Consider the following 24,725-nt stretch of genomic DNA (forward strand, 5'->3'; position numbering starts at 1 on the left):
CTCATCCCTGGGTCTTTTCCCTGTGAGATCTTTGCATCATTGAGTATCCTACTTACCGCTGCAGGACAAGGTGGGTGCTGGATAGAAGCTTGTAGTAGCTGTTTTGCACCTATGTATTCACTCCACAGATGTTTTTCAATTAACAATCCAGCAGAGTTTTTAGCAGTATGAATTACATCTGAAAATACGTTCAGGCTACTAGCTCAGAGAGAAATCAGTGGTTTCTACTGGAAGGCTGCCTGAATACCATCGTTTGAAAAACAGGCCTGCATGGACGAACAAAACTAAACATAAAGCATACAGGAGGTGAAAGGAGGGACAAGTAACCTGTAAGAAATAGGGAGACAATGTCCCAGCATGCAGAGGTGGATTAGGAAAGCCAAAGGCACCAGGAGTTGACCCTGGTAAGTGGCGTAAGTTAACAAAAAGGGCTGCTAAAAGCGTATCATCACCAAATGGAAGAGAAGGGAAAATGCAGGTCCATTGCTGAATTGGGTAAGGGACATCATGACGAAAGGCATGGAAAAGGTCAAGTTATTCAATGACTTCTTTGCCTACATCTCACTATTAAGATTTGGCTTCAGGAATCTTCAGGATGCTGTTAAGATTTGCCTTTAGGAATTTGCCTTCATAGACAAGCTGTTTATGTGTGGGCTGGATAAGCAGACAGTGAGGTGGGTTGAAAACTGTCTGAATGGCCAGGCCCAGAGGGTGGTTATCAGTGGCACAAAGTCTAGTTGGAGGCCAGTAACTAGTGATGTACCTCAGGGGCCTATACTGGGTCCAGCCCTGTTCAACATCTTTATTAAAGATCTCGATGATGGGGCAGAGTGTATCCGCAGCAAGTTTGCTGATGACACAAAACTGGGAGGAGTGGCTGGTACACCAGAAGGTCATGCTGCCATCCAGAGGGACCTTGACAGGCTGGAGAAATGGACTGACAGGAATCTCATGAAGTTCAACATGGAGAAGTGCAAATTCCTGCCTCTGGAAAGGATCAACCCCATGCACCAATGAATGTTGGGGGCCACTCAACTGGAAACCAGCTTTGCAGAAAAGGCTCTGGGGGTCCTGGTGGACACAAAATTGAGCATAGACCAGCAGTGTGCCTTTGTGGCAAAGGCGGCTAATGATATCCTGGTCTGCATGAGGAGGAGTGTTGCCAGCAGGTCAAGGGAGGCAATCCTCAGCACTGGTGAGGCCAGACCTGCAGTACTGTGTCCAGTTTTGGAATCTCCAGTACAAGAGAGAGATGGAGCTACTGGAGAGAGTCCGAAAAAGGGCCACAAAGATTATGAAAGGAGTGGAGCAATCCTCCTGTGAGGAAAAGCTGAGAGAGCTGGGACTGCTTAGCCTAGAGAAGGCTTGGGGGGATCCTATTAATGTATACCTGAAGGGAGGGTGCAAAGAGGATGGAGCCAGGCTCTTCCCAGTTGTGCCCAGTGACAGGACAAGTGGCAATGAGCACAAACTGAAACACAGGAGGTTCCATATAAACATCAGAAATAACTTTTTACTGTGAGGGTGACTGAGCACTGGCACAGGTTGTCCAGGGAGGTGGTGGAGTCTCCATTCTCGGAGATACTCAAGAGCTGTCTGGACATGGTTCTGGGCAATTAATTATACGTGTCTCTGCTTGAGCTGAGCAGGGGGTTTGGACCAGATGACCTCCAGAGGTCCCTTCCAACTTCAACCAATTCTGTGATTCTGTGAATCCTAGGCCTCTGACACCAGTGGGAAAGACTGTAGCAAGAAAAACTTACCCTAGGTGGAGGAGGACCAGGTTAAGGAACATTTGAACAAACTGGATATACACAAGTACATGGGACCAGATAGGATACACTCATGAGTGCTTGGGGACATGTGTGATGTCACTGCAAGCCCACTTTTGATCATCTTTGAAAGGTGATGACACTCAAGGAAGGTTCTTGAGAATTGGAAGAAAGCAAATGCCACGCCATCTAGCAAGATGGAGGATCCAGGGAACTACAGGCTGGTCAGTTTCTCCTTGATCCCAGGGGGGAGATGGAGCAAATAAAGCTGGAAACCATTTCCAAATATATAAATGACAAGCAGATGACTGAGAGTAGTCAGCATGGCTTTTCAAAGAAGAAATCATGCCTGACCAACCTGATAGCCTTCTACAGTGAAATGACTGACTTGGTGACTAAGGGGAGGGCAGTGGATGTTGTTTATTCATACTTTAGCAGGGCTTTCAACTCTTCCATAACATCCCCACAGGCAAACTGAAGATCTACAGACTAGATAAATGGACACTGAGGTGGACTGAAAACCATCTGAATGGCCATGCCCAAGTTCAGGTCCAGGCCAGTCACTAGTGGTGTACCTCAGTAGTCATACCAGGGACAATATTGTTTAATGTCTTCATTAATGACCTGGACAAGGGGACTGAGTGCACTCTCAGCTAGTTTTCAGGTGATACAAAACTGGGAGGAATAATTAATATAACAGGTGGGTGCTACCATTCAGAGGGACCTTGACAAGATGGACAAATACACAAACAGGAACCTTATGAAGTCGAGCAAAGGTAAGTGCAAAGTTCTGCTCAAGGGCAGGGATAATCCCAGGCAACAGTACACACTAGGAGCTGACCAGGACTGGAAAGCAACTTGGCAGAGGAGGACCTCAGGTCCCAGTGGACAACAAGCTGAAGAAGGCCAACAGCCTTTTATGCTGCATTAGGAAGACCATTGCCAGTAGGAAGAGGGAGGTGATCCTTCCCCTCTACTCAGCACTGGTGAGACACCTCTGGGTCCAGTTCTGGGCTCCCCAGTACAGGGAGACATGGACATACTGGAGTGAGTCCAGTGAAGACCCAAAAAGATGATTAAGGGACTGGAACATCTGTGACACAAGGAGGAGGCTGAGAGAGTTAGGAGTCTAGAGAAGAGAAGGCTCATGGGGATTTTATCCATATGTATAAATACCTGATGAGGGAAATAAAGAAGACAGAGTCAGACTCTTCTGAGAAGTGCCCAGTGGGTCTGGTTAAATTGGCACAGGTTGCCCTTTGAGGCTGTGGACTCTCCATCTATGGCAATATTCAAAACCTAACTGGACACAGTTGTCTGCAACCTACACTAGGTGATTCTGCTTTGAGCAGGGGTTTGGATTAGATGATCTCCAGAGCTCCGTTCCCATCTCAGCCATTCTGTGATTGTGTGTGATTCTGTAAAATATGTGCAGTACACAAGCGTGAGGGTTTTTAGTAAGGTGCTTATTCATCTTCAGGGAACTCAATCCCTCTATGGAAGGGAAGGTGCCCTCCAGAGGCTTTCCTGACGCCACCACCCTGGGAGCGCTAACAGAACCAGCCTCACAGTAGAGACGTATTTTTCCTCCGTGTTTCTCCCCCAAACGCCTTTCCTGACATTTTAATTTGTGTTACAAATACTACTGTTAGACAACACTTAGCAGTTAAGTCTGTAATAAAGCAACATAGTTGTCATGAGTGTTAGCAGGAAAAAGAGTATTATAAAAATGTGACCTCACAAAATCTGATATATGTCTCAGGAGCTAAGCACCTCCCGCTTCTTCAACATTTTCTCCCTCCATTTTCAAGGGCTCACTTCTCTGTGTCACTGAGCCCTTTAACATCTGCTGAATCAGTGAGTCTTGTATGCTTCAGCCCTAATTTTGGAGATGCATTTTAAAGTCTGGAAAGGTTTTGTGTACCTGTTCCTGGCAAGAAACTCAAGATGTCAGGAGAAGAGACTGAGGGAAGTGGTAATAAAATTCAGGATAGTTTAAAGAGAAGTGACAGGCAAATGGAAATGGCTTGCAATGGAGCTGGGAACTAATTCAACAAAGTGCTGTAGTTCAGCAGTTTTACAGGACAGTGATATCATTACAGAGTCTAACTTAATCATATTTGTATGAATAAACTACCAAGGTGTTGAAAAATAATTTTACCTGGAATATATAATTTTGGGTTAAATGCATGAGCTCACAACAAAATTTGTACTCAAAATTTAATTCCTTGCTATGGCAATACTAAAAAGCAGATAGATTTCCTTAGTCCTCTAAGTTTGTCATCAGTACCTAAGTACAGCAGAAGCTAGAAACTGAAGGTGGAATAGGAAGGGAAAGGAAGATGGGACAAGACTGCAGAAGCTCCCTCAAAGTGCCAGCTTTTTGTAATTAGAGGACATTATAATCTCAAAAAAAAAAAAAGAAGATTTTTTTTCAGAAGATGTACCGTAGCATTGGTATTGCCATTTCTCTATCACTAAGCTTCAACTGTTAGCACTAAAGACAGCTCTCCTGTCTTATTTACTCTGTTCAGAAAAAGAAAATCCAGTAACACAGCATCAGAATAGATATTTACCACACAGGGTGAGGACAAACCAACATGAAAACAAATGCAGCTATTTTAGGCTCTGATTAAAAGCAAATAAAAGTAGGAATATTTTAATATTTGGTTGGCATTTGCTCCTTAAGCCACCCCCAGGTAAAGCAGTGGGGTGCAGTGCTGCAGAAATGTTTCCCATAACGCTTCACATGTTTCTCAAACAGCACTGCAAAGCATTCTGTACCCAATGCTTAACAGTTCCATCTACGCTAGTCCTTCAGTTGTTTTTTATTAAACATTTCTAAGTTCTTCTTTTCTTCCTGCAGTTTCTTTCCTTCTGTTTCTTGTGCTATTTTTTTCCTATCTACTTTAATGTCTACTTTAATTAAATTCTGTGTTTACACAGGTACCCTGTTTTCTGCACTGTGTCTGTATCTTCTCCTTCCTTTCAAATTTATGTCCTCTTATTTCTCCCTCTCTTTATTACTGGCTCTTGCCCTTACATATCAAGGCTAGTAAAATTGCTTACCCACAGACTGAATTTCTACTTCACAAGCGGAAAAAAAAAAAATTATTGGCTCCTTATATGATTTCCCATGCACTTTCCTTCCCATCGCCCATCAGTATCTGCTCCTGTCACATACACAGCATTTATGCTTTCCTTCCACAAGGCTTAATGAATGGGCTTCCCCACCTGGTGCTGAGCTGAATCCAGGCAGACCTGGTAGCTCCCTGTGGGACACAATAACATGTCAAGCATAAAGAAAAAGAAGAAAGGGAATCTTCTCTTTGGTTTCTTGCATGCTCCCTTCTTTGCCCAGCCCCATGTCTCTCTCAGAGCAGGCTCTCTTCTAAGGGTATTCTAGTCTAAATCTTGATCTCCCTAGTCTCTTTTGTACATGAGGGCAAGATCCAGGGATCTGCCCTTGTGTCCTTCCCTTAAACACCTGTTGATCATGGTAGAAGTTATGACTGACATAATTCTAGAAGCAATACAAATCTTCTGCTACTGGCAGTTTTTGAATGGAAAACACAGCCTTTCTCATTCACTTTTACCAGAGACATCTTCCTATAACTTGTTTTGTTAAAAGCACCTATCGTCTCTGGATATCCTCCCGTATTAGCACATGCCGGGTGCATGGTTCACCACTTGGCCCCAGTTATTTAAATAAATTTGCTCAGCTTTGTCAACAGAAAATATTAATTCATAACTCGTATTCATTCTGGATTTCTCATCAAGCAAAACCATTGTATCAATGCAGCAAATAAAAGACCATAGGTGAACATACTTTATTTCAACCACATAGCTGTGGTTGCAAGGTTACACCAGCTGTATACTACTGTCCAGAAGTCTCTGCTTGAAGAAACTCTTTCTCATTTAAAGCAGTTATGTACCACATAACAGTGCAATATATGAAGTTACAATGGAAAGACTAGAGCATCTTAGGCACAAATAGAACAAAGCTGTCAAAGATCTCACTCCCAGTTAAATAACAATAAAGTGTGTCATGTCTAAAAAGAGAACAGGAAAAAGTCATAATTGCCAGTTAAACTATCACTTCAGTGAACTTGGGCTTGCTGGTCAGAACAAACCAGGTGTGAAAGGTCTATAGTTTTGGATTTGCTCCAGATGGTTTCAGCATTTGTCACTGTGTGTACAAGTGGAACACAAAGCAAGGTGAAGAGCTTTCAGGAAGAAAGGAAAGCTGAGTTCTACTTTAAAACAACTTTTGTGTTCTACTCTCTTAACATAACAAAGATACACATATCTCTCTAGATTTACATCATTCCTATCCATCCTGTCACCCATGAAACACTTTTTACTGCATTCCTCACTTAACTGCATTCATTATTTTTTTTCTTCAACTGGTGGCAAAACTGTGTTTGGACTTTGTGCCTGCTCCCAGGAATCACACACTAGAAGCATGAAAGTGGATCCTCAGATATCATGATGCTTTGTACAAACGCAGGCTTCTATTTCTTATGTCTGCTCCAGACAGACAGCTAGAAGAATTGTCCTGACCTGGGAGCAGATCTGAGTTTTGGTTTTGAGGTTGAACTACACTCAGCAGTTCTCCCTCTGGTCACTCATGGTTCAACCACCATCTTCAAAGCATTGTCAGCTTATCTTTTCTTTAGTCAGCATCATATGTACGAGTGTGTAAAATAAGCATAGTTTATTGATCTGTATTGCCCTAAGCAAGAGTGAGAGCACGTTATGAAGGCTTCCAAAATAACCAATAATAAAAATGTTAATGATCTCAAGCACAAGCATTTTTTTTCCATCATTCATTTTATTCTTTCTATCCTTTTTTTGATGAAATCACCTAAAGGCAATTTACCTGCTCTAAGTAAAAGTATTTGGCACCTACATTAGCTAGCATACATCTCTGTTAGGAATATCTTCACAGAGCCCATTGTATTGCTGGGGCTTCCTTTTTAAAGGGATGCCTTCAGTGGGCATGCCCAGAAGTTGTGGCAGCAGATGTATTTGACCTATGTACCTACCATCCGATTATGCCACACCAGAGTCCCTCTGAATCTGAGGATCACTCTCTCACATGTTTAGGTAAGTCCAGTAAATGTTGCGTGCTGTACGAAGCTGGATGCTATGCCCATAGCTTTGCAGTCACTTAAAATCATTGCTAGACACAGCTGATTTGTGAAGAACACTACCACACTGCAGGCATCCTATGCAGAGCTGAGATCTTCCCATCAGCACTACAAAAGAAACAAACCCCTGCAGCCTACAGTATATAGTACATCTTTTGATCTCTGCCTACATGGTTAAGCTTTCCGTTAATGCTAAATAAACACTAAATCAGAAGGATGCTTTTAATTTATCTTCAAAGTTCCTATAAATGGCAAACACCTGTTGAATAATTAGGTGCCTAGAAAATAAGGATGTAAAATTACAGTTTGTGTCATATAGTCTATATATGTGCTTTCTTACATCTTAATAACCATTATTTATTTTATTAAAATTACAGAACTGATAAATATACTTCTGGAATTCTAGGTGAAAGATTTGAAGGCAAAAAAAACCCCAAACAAACAAACAAAAACCAAAAGAGATCAAGAAAATCCCCAGATTCTGTTCATTTTCCTAGACTTAAGGATTGGAAAGTTTTTGCATTTCCTTGCCTTGGTGGGTTTCCAGTATGAAGGAGACTAGAGGAAAGGATGAAGTAATAATATTCAGAACAGTTTTAACTTACAGTGACAGGCAAATGGAAACAATTTGAAGCAGGACTGGAAACTCATTCAGCAAAATACTCTAGTTCAGCAGTTTTATATGGCAGTGACCTCATAAAACCATAACAGAAATATCATACTAGCTCAAGAAGTTTCAAACACTATAGTAATATATACTGCAAATGGGAAGACGCAAGGAAAAGAAAAATAGGAAGGAGAGAGTAATGAAAAGCCAGCTCATTAATCAACTGAATAAATGCTGACAGGAGAAAATGTAAAGAAAATTATTCTAAGGAATGAAAGAATTAAAAATGGACCGATTTAACTTTATATGTTATTTACAGACTTATGACAGAGTATAAACTTCAGTGATATTCAGTTATTGTAAATAGTTAGACTTTTGTGAAACATCTCATTGTGCTGCAGTTTAGGACCATAATCATCACTGCTATCTTCACATCATGGCTGATTTTTGTGTGTGTCTACTATAGGCATTTTTTGTTTTCTTCTCATCTGACTCTCTTTTAAAAATAGAGCAGGAACACAAAACTTTCCTTCAGTCAGCAGCTCACCAATTCTTAGTCCATATTTTTTCCAAAAATTTCAACCGATTTAAAGTTGCAGGAAAATCAGATATAGACTGCACATGTGTTCTGTTTGTGTCTTAAAGCTAGCATTGTTCTTTGGAGCAAAAGCTCCTGTGTGGCAAACTATGTCTTAACTAATCACTAGAGTTACTTCTTCAGAAACCAAAAGAAGTTTAAATTGCTTATTTGCTCTATTTAAAGAAAGTGGTTGTTAACCCATGCTCCTTGGAAGTCTCCACAGTTCCTCAGGATCCGCAGTACACTCCTATGAGCCATTTTACCAGCATTATAATTTTTGCAAGAGTCTTGAGCCTCTGTTAAGCACACACTGGTACAAAGGCTCCAAAAGGCACTTTTGTGTACCTCCTTCTGGTCTTTCGTGAGTGCAGAAGGTGCCTGTCTGTACTGCTTTTTGGCACCTTTTTCCCCACGTCCCATGATATGGTAGGACTCCAAGCGTGTGGTCCAGGCCCACTAGCCCCACTGAGTGGAAGGACTGCTGGTTTTGCCCCTTCCTTCACGATGCCCCTTGAGAGGAAACAGAGAAGAGGTGTGGGACTAGACTCCCTTTCCACCCGGGGACAGGGAGACACAGGGTCTGCACAAGATATCCTGCTGCCCCAACCCAAGTAAACCTCAGTTCAGCATCCTCCTTTCACTCCTCCCAAGCCCTGATTACAACAGCCCTTCTGCTTCCCAAAAGCAGCTGGTGGCAGCAAGCGCAGCCCTTCTCCTGCACTGGCTTGCGCTGCCTGTTCGCAGCTCCAAGGAGAGGCATCGGGCAGCGCTGGTGGCAGCAAGGAGGTGACCTGGGCAGAAGGTACCAACTCCCACGGCTAAGCCTCACGCCTCCCCCTGGCCCTCTGCCTTTCTCCAGCTTGAGAACCAGTACTCTGATGCAGAGTAAGTCAGAAAGTCTTAGGAAGCCCAACCTGATACTTTTCCTTCACCCAGAAGATGCAGATGCTCTGTTAAATTAAGAACTGTGAATGGCAAAACATGTCAGGATGGGGGTGGGGTGGGGATTTCTGAGGTTTCCGTGTGGGGATTGCTGAGATTTTTTTTTTTAAGAAAGGCGTTGTCTGAAAAGCCAAATTGCGAGCAGTTCGCAACCCACTTCCCAGCAATGAAACCATGGAACCTATTCCCAGGATAAGGAGGTTTTGGAAAAATTGGTCATTATGTTCTATTGTGAATTCACTACTTACGTATTTACAAAGGGACATCATACACATAGAAATTTCATTTTACAATCAAGATTATGATTCAGACTAGACAAAAGCAAACAGTTGGTTAGCACAGATATTCCCATCTTAATCTATACATCCATAACATTACTCTAACACTTTTGTGCTTTTTTTTTCTTTTAATATGATATCCTTAGAAGGCATATTATTCCTTAAACAAACTAACACAATTTCTCAAGTTATCTCAGGATAGTTATTTCAAAAGACAATGCAATATTTCATAATAAACATTTATAATCAGGTTTTTAACAAAGTAATTCATCATATAAACAAATGAATCAGTCAGACCCTAAATAAATATTTGTACTGGTAAATACTAGCATTTTGCTTATATCATGTAGGACCTGATCCTGCAAGCCCTCTGTGTACATCTTTATCCCCACTGAATGATTGGTTTCATTTCTTGTTCTAATCTACTATTTTACTTTGAGCTGAGCAAATACTTTATGGCCACTAAGTTAAGTAATTGAAATAAGCACTGGAACACATCCCAGCAGACAATGATTTCCTTAGATGTCTTTGTAAATCTTTTTTTTTTTTTTTTAATGTTTATGAAATCATCACAAACATTTACCAACAGGCATTCAGTTTTTGATATTTACAATCTGAGTTGCATCAGTTAGTCAAGATTGATCAAATAAACTGTATGTTCCTTGTTCTTGGCTCTCTAGTTGAACAAAGTATGAACTTTGCACTCCATTTAAAGAGAGGTTTCCAAGAATTATTTCATAAGTAATACTAAATTTTACTTTCACCAGACATTTGAGCTAACAATACTGGGCTAGGAAGGCAAGAGCCTCCAGGAGAATAAAAAGCCCAGAACTATCCTCAGGGAGGGCAGACGAGCATGAATTTCCTCCTATCTGTTCTCATCTACCGCAACTACCACCTCCTCCAAGGCAATGGGGATGGCCTTTTTAAAGCATATAAAAAGCTATGGCCAGCCCTTTAATTCTGAGTTTACTCACTCCTTTTCAGGGATGCCTTTTTCCTTGCATGGTAAATCCAGAACAGGCGTCTGCAGATAAGACACATGAACTGACCTACACACCCTCCTCATGCCTTAGGAAATTTATCAGGATATCTTCATACAAATAGATGTGTCAGTGAATTCCAATGTCTTAGCTGTTTTTTGAAAGGACACACAGAAGGAGTCAGTTACAGTTGAAAAACTTACAAACTTAAATTCAGTAATTGCTTACTTTTTCTTGCCCAGATCTATTTGAAATATAGTTTGAAATCGAGGGTACTGAGGTTACTAGATGCACCCGCTGTATTAATTTAAGTTTGGCTGAATTCTGATGGTTACTTGGATGCCTTTGAGCTCTTACCACAGTATAACATGAAACGTTCCAAGCATGTGGCAAAAATAACAACGATTGTAACAAACTGCTGCCTGAACTGAAAAGAGAAACACATTTGAAATTACTCTCTCTATATATCTATATATATAGGGATATATACACACACGCACACACACACACGCACATATATATCCCTATATAAACATTTCTCTAAAATACAGAAATTGATTTTATTATTCCTTATGTTGGTGTAATTTTAAATATTTTACTCCGTGAATCCACAATATGACAACTTCAGGCTGTCCAGAGCGATAAATCTTAACACAGTCTTATAACCTCCACTAATATAAATATATTGGCAAGGAACTTTGACCAGCAATAGTAGATTTTGAAACTTAAATAATTATTTTACAATTATTTCAATTTTAACAACAAATTGCTACTGAGTACCAATATTAATGGAAAATGTAAAAAAAAGAAAGATACAGCTTTAACTTCTAACACTCTGTATCAAGTACAGTTTTATGAAAGGAATGTAAAAGAAAATTATGTATTAGAGACTCATTCTAAAAAGCAAAACAGCAACTTATACTATGTGTTTCAAAAAAAGAATACTGTATGCCTGCACTTTATCATAAACGACCATGTTATGTCATAGTTCCTTCTTGCCTGCAGATGAAGGATGTTGGTTCACAAATCTTCTAAAGTGTACATGAGCATTTGATTAAATCCTGTTCCTTGTGAAAATAAAGTTCATTTACACTTAGAGTGAACAATAATGAGTAGTTTGTTATTATAATAAGACATTTAAGGACCTTGGTAGCCAGTACCAGTTGTATTTGCAAGTAGCTCCCCAGCTTTTCTTTTTTTTTTTTTTTAAAAATAAAGTTACAATCATAGTTATTCATTTACTTTAAAAATTCTAAAGGTGAAGAAAAGTAGCATTTATACATATAAGTCCTCATATAAATTATAAAACTCAAGTGTATCTTATAGAGTTCCATCCCCAGAAGAAGCATAAAGCACTTTTGTGGTACCTTCACCAGTAAATATTTGTATCACTTCAAATCTGAGAAATGCAACAAAGATGATACTGCATCCCAAGGCTGAAAGAGAACATTCTTCTGATGCAGTCTCTTGTGATGGATGTGCTCCATGGGATCATATGATTGCCGTGACTTGACTGAATTTCAAATAAAGGAAATGTGAAGGAATTCACCTCACCAGTTCAGTAGGTATAAGAAACATCAGTGAACAGCAGCCTCATCCCTTTTGAGATCAACAGTCTTTGGAAGACAATGAGGAGGGAGTTTAAAACTACGACAGCAAAATCAAATAATAATAACAATAATGAGGTAAACTCCCCTAAAAAGGCCAAATAGGCTGAGATGTCAGGAGAGAGTTTGATTGTACCTGACACCCAAATGTTTCTGTAGCCAGACTTCAGCGAGCTGCATGGTAGAGGCAAGCGTACTTGCTTTGGACCCTAAGCACATTTTATATTGTTTCGGATCTAAATTGGGGTCACACTGAACTGGATGAAAAACATGGACAACTCCTACTTCTTGACTTCTGAAAGCCTTCAAGCCAGATGTTATCACTTTAGTAAAGAGGTCTACATCCTCAAGTCCCCAGCCTTGAATTGAGGTATCAAATCCACCAGCAGTAAGTAGATCACTTTTGTAAATACAGGTAATTCCAAATCCGTACTCCCTCCAAAATCCAGTTCTTTTTGTGAAAACAAAGCTACTGTCAGCTGGAGCGTTGCCTCCATATATTACTTTTGGATCATATTGGCTAAAGATGATAGGGTAGTAAACCTGTTCTCCCTGAATAGTGTTATCTCTGCATCGCTGGAGGAAGTCTGGTGTGAATACCAGATCAACATCACAGAACAGCAGCAAAGTGCCATTGTCAAATCGAGATGAGGCCGTTTCAAGACCTAAACCTCTAGAAAACTTTCCTGCCATTGGAATCATGGTCATATCTGCCTTAGGATACTTAATGCTGTATTCTTTCATTAGCTGTATGTGTCTGCTGGAGTCTTGGTCCGACTCTGAACTGAAGAGAATTATTGCCAACTTTACATTCTGCCTGGGAATCAGACAAGTCTTCTCAAAGTTATCCATAAATCTTGAGAAAATGTCAAATCTTCCTGTGAGAGGGACAAGAATATGTATTTTCTTGTCACTGCGTCCCCCGATGTCTTTGGTGCCTTGGAACGATGAAGAAAAAATCTTTAAAGAATTTGAAAGAAAAGAGAAAGATTGAGTGTCAGCGTTGGTACGCTCCAGCAGGCTTCTTACATCCAGCTCCTCTGCTTCTTTGAAGAAAGGCTTGCTAAACAATTGCTGAAGGTAAGCGTGGCGTCTCACTGGAACTGTAACTTTCCTTCCTTTGTGCCTTTTGTACAAAAGCAGTAAATCCAGGATGTACTCCACTCCATGCAGAGGGTCCACCCTGCGGTAGCCATACTGTATTTCCTTGAAATCAATGAGCCTTCCTCTAGATCTAGAGTTCTCATTTATCATTTCCATGACTTGCATCACAGTGTCATCCAGTGCAGCCCGCAGGACGCTGCTCAGGCTCTGCCGGGGTGGCTGGTTCTCTACCATCGAGTAAAGAAATTTTCCTGTCAGGAACTCCCACTCAATGACTTCATCCCTTTCACGTGGTTGGAAATGATTGAAAGATGGCATCACTCCCAGTTGCTGATCTTCCTTATTTATTTCACTGTTACTGAGCTTGCTCATCAGGGCACTTTCTCTATGGAGCTGGATGGTCCGATAGCGCAGTTCGGAAATTTTGCGACTCAGTATGTAATTGTGCAGCCTGTATTGGTAGGCTGGTCTTTTGTTTGGATGAAGTGTTATGGCTGTGTGAATCTTGCTGTTGTGAAGATCTTGAATGTAACCCTTACGGTTGTGTTCATAGTTTTCATGGAACAATTGCTGCATCTAGAAAGAGAGAGAGAGGGAAAAAAAGATATGAAGTGGAAGTGCTTCTACCTATAAAAGGACGCACATTGGTACTATTGATCATTACCAATTCTTATAGATCATGGCTATTTTTAGGCACAAAACTTTAAAGTATTCAGGAGGAATTATTTACACTGTTTTGGTCTCAGTTTCAGTACTGTCCACAGTAAGCAAATATTGTCCTCTAAGCAGAAGGGCAGGTATCTTGGATTTATCTTTACTTCATCTAACTGCAAAACTAAACAAAACATTTAACCGAGGGTCTGTAGGCAATACTTCTGAGTTCCTAGGTGCAGGCTGAACGCTGCTATGCATGAAACACTAAGTCTTTACCTACATCTAAACCCTTATTAGCACAGATCCTTACTGGAAGGTTAGCAACACTGATGATGTGTTTTAAGAGGACCTTGGATTTATGTCTATGGAGCACAAAGCTGCTTGTGTTTCCTCCAGACATATGCAAATAGATAGTGCTACTTAACATTCAAAACCTGAATGGACTTTATTTCAACAAATTTTTTTTTTTTCCATGTGGACAAAGAATTCAAGGACTGAAATATAACCATTGGAATATGTGTGTTGGCAGGGATACATATAATAGATTATGTCAATTAAGCTATAGATCATGCTAGTATAACTCACCCTAAGTAATTTCCAATGTATTTCTGTGGCAAGAAAAGCCATTCTATTTCTGTCAAATTAGTAATGGTAATATCTTCTAAATAGTGAAGAGATACATTTTATGGCTGAAGCACAGGTCTAGGATTCAAAGTATCTGGCCTTTATACCTTTCTGTGCTAACAGCTAAACTATGAGCGAATTATAAAACTTTCTCTGACTCCCTAAAATAAAACTTAGCTCATTATTAATTTAATGTGATGAATATTTATTCTTAAATGGGAAGTGATATGGAGGAGTAAAATATTAACATCATAAATACATTTAAGACCCACTGCTCTTTGCTAAGCTAACACCTACTAACTCCAGAGAAACAGAATGATTTCCCATGAGTAGCAGATAAAGGAGAAGAGGCTGCTCTTTTTCATCTGCAGACTGGTCTGTAATTAATATATAAGGAAAATGTGCTAATTAGATAGAAAATGTTGTTCAAGGAGATGTTGTAAGATTGAGCCATAATCAGATTTTGAGATGGGTATTGAAGTTTGTCTTTTATACAGTAAGGAAATCAAGATAGGTGAGGTCTGATGATACAATGTCTCAGACTCAAAACATTTAGCTCATTTTACTGCAATTCTTCCTAGCACAGAGGTTTTGCTACTGGAAGTAATATCAAGCATAGTGCAATAAATGTAAAATAACTCCTAACAAAGCTAAGAACGATGACAATTATTTAAAATCCATTAGCATGGATTTAGTACAAGAAATACACATTGTCATATTTAGAAAAACAAAATTTTAATACCAAATTTCTACAATCTCCCTCCCACCCCATTCAGACCCGAAATGACTCTGCTTGAGCAAACATAGCTACTACTATTAGTCAGGTCAGCATGTTTGAGGCTACAGTCATATAACATGGACAAAAGCAACAGCCTAATTCTGAGAACTACCTTAAGCTACCTTAAATTTGCCTTTAATAAAACAGATATGTCTTATACTAAAGTGAGAGTGAGCGCGAAAAAACATATATAGTTACAAAATGACTCAGATACTCCTTGTTCACAGAACTCCTACCTAAAGCTGTCAGAGCACATTTGTTCTGTCTTGGGAGGTGAGTATTTTGCTTGTCACATGAGATGAGATGAACGAGGGACATGAGGGTTTGGGCGATTTCCTTTCTATCACAGAGAACAGGAACCAACACCATCAGTACTGAGTCAGCGTTTAACCAGCAGTGCTGGCAAAATTGAAATATGGCTTCCTTGAGGACAAGAGATGGACACTGGCAGGACAGGCAGATTAGCAGTTAGGGACTGAATTAGAAAAAAGTGCCTGGGAAAGGGCTGGGTGAGGATATTTGCTCTTTGGAAGAACCATTTTCCCTTCTCCCTCTACAGTTTACATTTTGAATAATGAAAAAAGATCAGATGATCAGGTGAGATTTCCATCTCTCCAGTTATAAGTCACACACCCTTCCTGGCCCCTTTTATTTAAAGCTGTCTACTGTGTGCTCTGCAAGTTGACTGTGCTTTTTTATTCTCCATTTGTTCTGGAAAAAGTTGAAGTCATGATTTTCACCTTTAGAATTTCACATTAAAATCACCTCACAGGAAAATAAAGAAAAAGAAAACTTATAACACTGAAAGCAAAAGAAAGAAGGGGAGGCTGTTTGCCTCCTGGATGGTATCAGCATCCTTCCCCACAAACCCTGACACTCCACTCTTTCCTAAGTCCTCTAATCACAAAGAATCACTTGAGTTTTTCTTCATCCACAATGAAGAATGATATCTGAGTATAACTGAAACAACTATTAACTACCCTTCCACATTTAACTTATGGTACCTGAATTTTCACAGCAAGTTTTATTTAAAGTAGTATAATGTATTTTATCCAAAAGATTTTTAACAGATGATGAATTATCACTGTAAAACTAAATGCTGTCCTCCCATTGTGCAAATTTTTCTGTAACCCTTGACTTATTACAAGCTCAGCTTCACAGCAGATTCATTAGCAGCACTCATTTAACAGGAATATTCTATTAACATAAATACTGCATTTTTATTACATTCCAATTTCAGATGCCTTGGTTTATTAGATATGCTCCACTGAAATCATAGTAAGAGGATGTACTCCATTATACTAATGATTTTGCTTTTATAATCAAGAACAGATTAACAGCAGCAATGAAAAAAAAATTTGAATCAACTCAGTAGTACAATATTATCACACATACACAAAACTGTACTAATCCATTTTAAATGTTGTTACTGAACACTTTTAATCGATCTCCATACACAGAAAACAGTTCAGATCAACTATGACACTGAAATCATAAACTCTTCCTGAAGATAGCAGGTTTTAATCTTGGTGCCACACAGAAATTTGTTTTCAATATTGCAGGACAAAAATGTCTTTTTACAACTCAAATTATTAACATCTAGATGAAAGCAATTCAATGTGATCCTAACTTTGCTTTGAAATTTCTAAGCAAGGTGGTCAAGCCTAGGAGGCAAAGGGAAAGATGATTAAGTTTCCTGGAGCATGGATCTGTGCAAGGGCCTGAATCAGTCAGTGAAGTCATAAGTGATGTGGAAAAGGAGGTGATTCGGGAGGTGGCAAGATTTACTGAATATAAATTGAAATTTTTCAGTATGGCAAAAGTAAACCTGCCTGTAGAATTTCTAATGATTTTGAATGGCTAGGTAATAAAATGGCAGATTAAATTCTGTATAGATAAATGCAAAGCACATATGAAGAAGGCAATCCTAATTATACCTGAAGAATGTCAGACTGCGTGCAAGCTGTTAGCACTCTGGAAAGAGAACCTAGTTACACAGTAGACAGTTCTGTGCAAAAGTCATGTCAATGCTCAGTAGTGATGAAGGGAAAAGCAAATAGCATGAGGATAAGTCTAGAGTGAATCAGAAACATCATTATATGGTTGTGTCCATAGTGCACCTGAATCTTGAAGGCTGTGGGCAGGTACCTTGTCAATATCGTGATGCCCCATCTGAAATAGACAACATGTATAGAAAGGTACTAACCAAGGCTACCAGATGATCACACATGGAGATCATTGGATGAATAGATGACTAGGGTGAACGGGAGTAATCCACAGAGGGCCAACCCCGAGATCTATAAAGTCAGCAGCACCGTAAAGGAAATGAGTAGGAATAGTCACCATCTCTTCTCACATAAAGAACTACGACATATACAGTGATGCTCTCAAGGTTCAAAAACAGAAAAGGAAATACTCACATAGCTCAGCCACAGAACTTACTGGCACAGCAAGCTGCCCATTGTAAAATATTACATGGCTTCAAAGAGTGAGCCAACAGCTTAGTGGGAGACTTCCATCATTGCTATGTTAAACACAAAGGTACACTTTCTCCACAACACCTCTGTACTACAGACTCCTGGAGCCCCAGCTGAGGCTATATCACAATATGTCTTTATTGTCTTACACCCCTGCCTCAGCCTCTTCTACTGGTTATTGCAGAAAGGGGATATTTTGTCAAATGAACATTTAGTCTGACATGATACAACCACTTTACGTTTACTGAAAGCAGTGAATGTGAGAAGTTGTCTTCAATAGAATACATGGAGGCACAACATTTTATTTTTTCATATTGCATGACTTTGTGACTTTCCTGAAGAATTTTCTGTCTTCTGAACAATCCTCACAGTACAACTAATGCCCAAGAGTTGGCAAGGACTTCTGCTTGCCTCTTTTCACACCAGCTGAAACTAGAAGTTGGCAAGAAATGTCAATAATCTAATTGTTCTCTGAGGAACTCTGAACTGCAAGCAGAAATAAAAAAAAAGAGAAGAAACAAATTAGAATAAAGGCAATGCTTTATTATTGTGGCAGAGAAATACAATAGCTAATACGTAAGCACAATGTAATTTGCATTGCAAGCTCTGAAATAATTGTAATCTCTGTGATTTACTGATGTAATAAAAAAGGGAAGTTCTTATTACTTATACACAAAAGCCCAAACCAACCTTATTATTGCAAGACCATCACATATTAAAAGATTGAATGCAAATGGTGCTTTTTAAATTATCACAATTTTTCTCTGAGCATTTTTTAAGAACAATTTCTCCCATTTAATGGATAAGACATGGAACTTAATCATCCATCCACTCTAGCTCTTCCTAAATCTACAGCAGTACTAAACTGTTGACCATTTTATCTAAACTGGACTTTTAATAAATTTAGAAATAAGATGAAGAGGAACTATTCCTGGTCTTTCTTCACCCTGCTCTTTAGAGGTTAGCTCTCTTAGAGATGAAGATTTATTCACTATTTCCAGTGACTTCAAGGGGCATTTCATCCATATGAAGAACACACGTAAAATCTACTGTGTTCAAGATGATACGGTTTGGCTGAACAGCAGCAAACTGAGTACCTTCATCGAAGGACAAGTTAAAAAAAAATTAAAAATTCAGGTAACTACAGGCACATCAGGATGTTCTCAATAACGTGTACTATAATAAAATGCAACACTAAGCTATGAGTGATCATAAGTTTCTGGACAAGAAAACAGATTTCAGCAAGTCATTTGGTATGATGCTATGAGTAAAACTGTCAGCCTGGAGAAGGTAAGGATTAAGACTGGAATTATGAAATGCATATGAAATGGGTAACAGAGAAGAACTAACCAGCTATGTTTAAATGCGGAACCGTCAGTTTGGAGGGAAGTCATTACAGAAGCTTCTGAGGAACAGTATCATACTTAGTGACACTGGCATAAAATCTGGGACACTGCTTATGACACAACGTTGAGGACATCATGAAGAGACAAGAGGAGAAGACATCCCACAAGAACAGCCAGAGAACTGTGAGAAGCAACACTGCAGAAATTCAGTTGTTATAATAATACAACACATGTAATCCTACACCTGTGGCTTTAAGAGGTAGGTGACTAAATATCTTGGGAAAGTTGACTTTTTAAAATGTAAGTAACTGACAAGGAAGGAAAACATAAGCATATTAGCAGACAGTAAGGTGGCATGAAGAGATTATGAAACATCAGTGTGAAACCTGCACAGAAAAGGAAAACAAGATTTTGTGTGGCATCAGAATATTTCTGAAAGACACAGCAGACAATTTCACACAATTCTGAACCTGCATCCGTTATCAAATGTGTTGGACCAAATCAATGCAAAAGAGATTTGCCTGGACCAGAAACTATCCTATGAGAAGAGGTTAATGTTATTTGGCTTGTTTAACCTTGCAAAATAAAGGGTAAGAATCGTATTGTCTCTGAATACATTAAGTAAATAGGAGAGAGATAATGAAAGCAAACTAGTCTTAGGTTTACCCGGGCAGGAAATTAAAGGAAAATTTCTAGCTGTCAGAAGAAGAAGGGTTTAGATCAGATTTTCAATACAAGTAATGCATACAATTTAATCAGATTATAAAAAACTAGATTGCTTGTGAGTAGGGGAATCAATGACTTGAGAGATCTATTCAATTTTTCCTAATGATATAGTGTTTGGTTTTTAGTAAGAATTAATTTCATATTATTAATTGGCAGCAGCCAACCTTCCTACAAACAGACATTACATTGAAAATACCTAACATCATCTTTCTATTCACAGTCCTCAGCCAACGGTAGTTCCTTATGTTTCCACTTAGTGTAACACCTAACAAACCAGCTTTATATCTGTAAAAATGATGACTGGTAATGCAATAGCTTTATAACACAACCATTTGTTTGTAGTTTATAATGCACCTGAGTAACAATGTTGTGAAGCATTTTGCCACAAAACCAGAACAAGGATTCATGTTTCACTATTCAAATTATTGTCAGGGATTAAAACCTGCTGCTATCTTTATATTATCCTCATCACTTTAGCATATGATGCACCCAGAAACAACAGGGAAAACTGGAGTATAATTATAATCTATGAGAGATAGTAAAATGCCATGTATAAAAGAGTTACATCTTGCTGCATATTTAAAGGCATATCTGCTAATTCTTCCTAGAGAAATTAGTTTGAGCCAGCACAGCCACAGAAGAAAGTGCTAAATACTATTCCGTTTCACACATCATTAACAGACACATTAAATAACTTCAGCACCAGAATCAACAGTCTTCCTGCTGACATCGTCCCCAGGATGAACGAAAGCTGATGTATTGATTCCAGCTCTGGTATGTAGAGGTTAGTAAGCGGAAAAATTACAAGCACACACCACAAATTCAATTAATAGTTTCTTCAGCATTAAGACTGTTCACTCAACAGAAAGACATCTAACTTCTAATTTGCAGATTATCTAGTTACGATATGTAGTGATCAAAATAAAGAAGAGCTAATTTTTTTAGACTCTTTAAAAGTAGAACTGTACATTAATTATTTATAACTCTTCTGCTGGCCCTCACTGTAATGAGACTAATAAATAAAGGTTAATAGCAAACCCTTTTGGACCATTTTCCCCCCACCTCCTTTCTCACATTAGTCAAACCATTGGACTGAAATCAGCACAGCATGCTGTAAACCAAGTGATATCAAGAAACGCTAAAATAAAGCACTCATGAAACAGTGCTGCTTTGTTAATATTAGTAGACCTTTTTGTCATCTCATCTTGTTATAGCTTTAAACTAGAAAACTCCACTCCGGATTTCAAAGTTTTCCTGTAATGTAGGACAGACAATACAGATGTATAAAGTCATGCTGTTTTACGTATGATTCTAGCTACCCTCCTGCTATAGGGATACTTCACCAAGCACACAATGTAATAAAATCCAACAAATCTGTACAGGCAAAATAAGCCTATGTTAGAAAAAGAATGGTAAATACTTGAGCTTTTGTAATTTAGCCTATAAATAGGCTATTCATAGACAAATTAGACAGCACTGACATGCAAGTGCAGCAGCATATATGCAAAAAAACAGCAAAATGTTTTAAATTACCCTCTGCATTCCCTAAGCTGAACAATTGTGGAAAAGGATGCATTTCAGAAGTCAATAGGTTTAAGGAAACTAGGCTATCACTCTTTCAGCTTGCTGAGGTTTGGTCTGCCTGGTGTCACTAACCCCCTTTTTTGGCACAAACCAGCCTCCAGAGTAGGAGCACCACTGCTAATGGGGAAGGGGTGAGGAATTAAGAAACTGGTAACAGTGCCACAGTGACAATGAACAACAGCCTCCCACTCACTGCCAATCTTCTTTCCATTGGCATGTGAAAGGGAAAAGGCTGGCTCAGGGATTTTGATGATGCTGAAGATCTGACTCATTGCCCATTCTGCACAAAAAAGGAGAAGTGATCACAGAGAAGGTATAACTAATTTTCCTATCATAGCTTAAGCTTTGTGTAGTTCAGTGATCTTCAGACTTGTGATTGCTCCTACATCCTCACGTCATTGAGACAGCTCAGGAGAGGAAAGCACATCCACATTCTCATGGATTTACACACTGAGCCAGTGGCAAGTGCACTGGGACCAGCTACATGTTTACAACATGTGTCCTGGGAGCTGAACATGCCCTCCTCAGCACTAACTGAATATACTTGCGGTCTGGCAGGTAAATCCATCTGCAGTTTTCCCATTCATCTGCCTCATTATTGAAGATGATTTATCACAGTAGCATTGCCTGCTATTGCATCCAGGCAACAGCCCTAAGCATGCACGTACTTCATATCCTTTTGAAGATCTTGGCAGGACATGTGCACTTCCTTAGGCAACAGGTCTGTGCTTAAATCTTTTCCAAATGATAAAACTATTCTTGGGCTCCCCCCAGTCAGGTGAAGGGCCAATCCACCCTTGTGCAAGCCAAACCTTCCCAGTCCCTCAGGGCCATTCTGCCAAACTGGATCTCGCCCAGGTTGCTGCCGTGCCCCAAAGGCTGCTGCAGCTCACCGTACAACCACCCTTCCCCGGAGCTCTGCCCCTCGCTCACTGGTGGTGACTGTGCCTCAGGAACTTTGTCTGGGACGCTCTCCCAGAAATAGGGATTCTGATTTTATTCCTGCAGAAAAGAAAAATGCCCAGTATTTGATAGCCAGTACCCCGTTGGAAGATTTAAGAGATTGCTGCATTGGTTTCTGAGTAAACTGTTCCACCTCTGGGAGAAAGGAGAGCTGATAGCTGTTCGCTACTTGTCAGTGAACTCAAAAAAAAATTCAGATCTGGAAGAACTGTGTCAAAGGTGTTGACTTTGACTAACTGTTTTTTTCTTGTCTGAGCTTGCTGACAGTTGACGTTTATTCCCAATCAACTCTTTTTGGTTGGAGTTTTCTTAAAAACAAGATGTCCTTTTAATAGCTTTGTATACAGCTCAGAGAACTTGAAGCTGTGTAACATCCTACAGTAGTATCTATATAAATAATTCAGAAAATACAATTCTTTACATACTGAAATTCTGTCTTCAGACTGTAACTGCTATGACGATTGTTCTAGGATCAACAAGTAGTACAGTAAAATGCTCTCATGCTGAGAGCATACTTAAATAATTTGCTGTGATCAACGTGAAGAAAATCAATTTTCATTCCAAATATTAAGACCTAGATTTCAATGATTTCTCTTTCAGATATACAGTATGAGACAGGTGCAGAGTTGATTAATAAGTGCTATTTCACAAATTTTAAGATATATTTCATAACTTCCACTCAGCGTTTTAGAAGCAATAAAAATGAACTCTTTCAGCATTTGTATCAACTCCTTAAAATATTTTATAATTAAAATGGCACGTTTAATTTCATTATGATGGTCTACTAGTTACCTATAATCTGTATCAACTACACTCTACAAGAAACACTCGCTTTTTAATGTACTAGCATTATTATTTACAGAATTCATACTATGTTTTTAAAAAAGCATTGCAAAATTTCATCACAAAAGTGATCCATAATCACTAACAGGGAAAGAAAAATACATCTTCAGTGTAAGTCACTAAAACTTTCTGAAGGTTCGCACACAACATTTCATCAAAGCATTTAAAAATATTTCTACCTACAAAACATACACTTTTTTAATATGCAGTTGAGAAAAATGCTTAATTGTTAACTCCAAGGAGCAAAAGAAGAAGAAAGTTACCTTGCCAACATCTTACCCTTAAGCGTAGACCATTTCTGAAAGTATTTTACAACCATCACTGAATCATAAAATTAAAACCCAAGTTTTTCTGTTAGCAATAATAATTAAAGTTTTATTCTGACTATGGAATTATTTATTAAAATAAGTGAAAGTTACAATTAACTCCATTACATAATACATGTATTTTGAAGACTGTAAGTATTTTTACTTCTTGATGTTAAACTGCCCCTTTCTCAGTGTGTGACGGATTTGGCCATCCACAGGCAAAAACATTAAAAACTGTTAAATTATTAGCCTCCAACACTTGCATCAGAAAAAAAATGGAAAAAGTCTTTAAAGGTCACATATTTACTCAGAAATATCAAATTCTATCCTTTGGATTAAAGAAAAAAAGATGAAATGGTGATTTGATGACTGATTATCTTTTCTGAATCGTTTCTGTGTGTCTTGTGAAATGAGCTAGTACATTTGTTTAATGATAAACTTTACTAAAACATGGGAGTTGTGCATCTGTGTATCTGATCAAAGATCCAAACACTGTAATTATTCTTGTAAGTGCATTAATAGCACAAAAGCTGATTCCACATATACAAATTACATAGAAAATGGGAACTTGATTTTTTTTGTGCTATATGGGTAATGTCACATTTGAACTAGCAACATATCCCACTTTAAAGGATTACCCCAGAAGGAATTTTTACCAAACAATTTCTCTTTTGTTACATAGACAAAGGTCATGGGCAAGTCCATTATTTTCATTACAAGTTGGGCTTTTCAAGCTTTTGATTTTCTGATCCTGTGTTTTATTACAGAGAATTAGGGAACATTTTGTGGTTTGTGACATATGGTGGGGATGTCCTCTGGACCCTTGTGCTTCAAGCAACTAGTATGTGTTTGCCTATAATCGTTGCCAATAATCTACAATGAATGCATATTGTCCTTTCCATTCTCATGTTCCCAGCAGTGCTCATATATTTATATTCAGCTCATCCCAACAGCCCTCTCTCCCACAAAAAAAATTGACTTCCAAAGTAACCATCCAAATCTCGACAGTTAGCATACTCAACATTTTTTAGCATGGATGTACTCAGCACAGTAAGAAGGCTGAAGCTCTCCACAGTGTTACACCAGACAGTCGTTGGTTCTATGATTGTATGAAGGTGCACAGGACAGTATTTCATAGATACTTGGCTAGAGCTATTCCTAAAAAAATAGCCATAACGCATCCTTTCTGTTCTTCACTTGCAGAGACCAATCGTCTCATACGATGTGTTTGAAAGCCTTTGTCCATCCAGCTCCGTTTCATGCTAACAAACTGTAGTTGAGGCCAGGGAATTAAAATCCTGTAATGGGCCCGAGGCCGTGCTGCCTGGCTGTGCTTCACGCCATGACTTCACTCCTGCCATACAAGCCGATACAAGGACAGAAGCTCAGCACGTGA

General features: G+C 39.0%; 1 protein-coding gene across 1 annotated transcript in view; it reads right to left on the bottom strand.

Moving 5' to 3' along the window:
• Nucleotides 1-8,168: 8,168 nt before the first annotated feature.
• Nucleotides 8,169-24,725, bottom strand: part of CHSY3 (chondroitin sulfate synthase 3) — a 194,405-nt gene continuing 177,848 nt past the window's right edge. Inside the window, exon 3 of the mRNA XM_072860098.1 lies at nt 8,169-13,602. Within this exon, the coding sequence (XP_072716199.1) occupies nt 12,037-13,602 (1,566 nt within the window). The 3' untranslated portion in view covers nt 8,169-12,036. The remainder of the gene's footprint in view (nt 13,603-24,725) is intronic.

The sequence above is a fragment of the Ciconia boyciana genome, chromosome 4 (genome assembly GCF_034638445.1).
Source record: "Ciconia boyciana chromosome 4, ASM3463844v1, whole genome shotgun sequence".
Lineage (NCBI taxonomy): Eukaryota > Metazoa > Chordata > Aves > Ciconiiformes > Ciconiidae > Ciconia > Ciconia boyciana.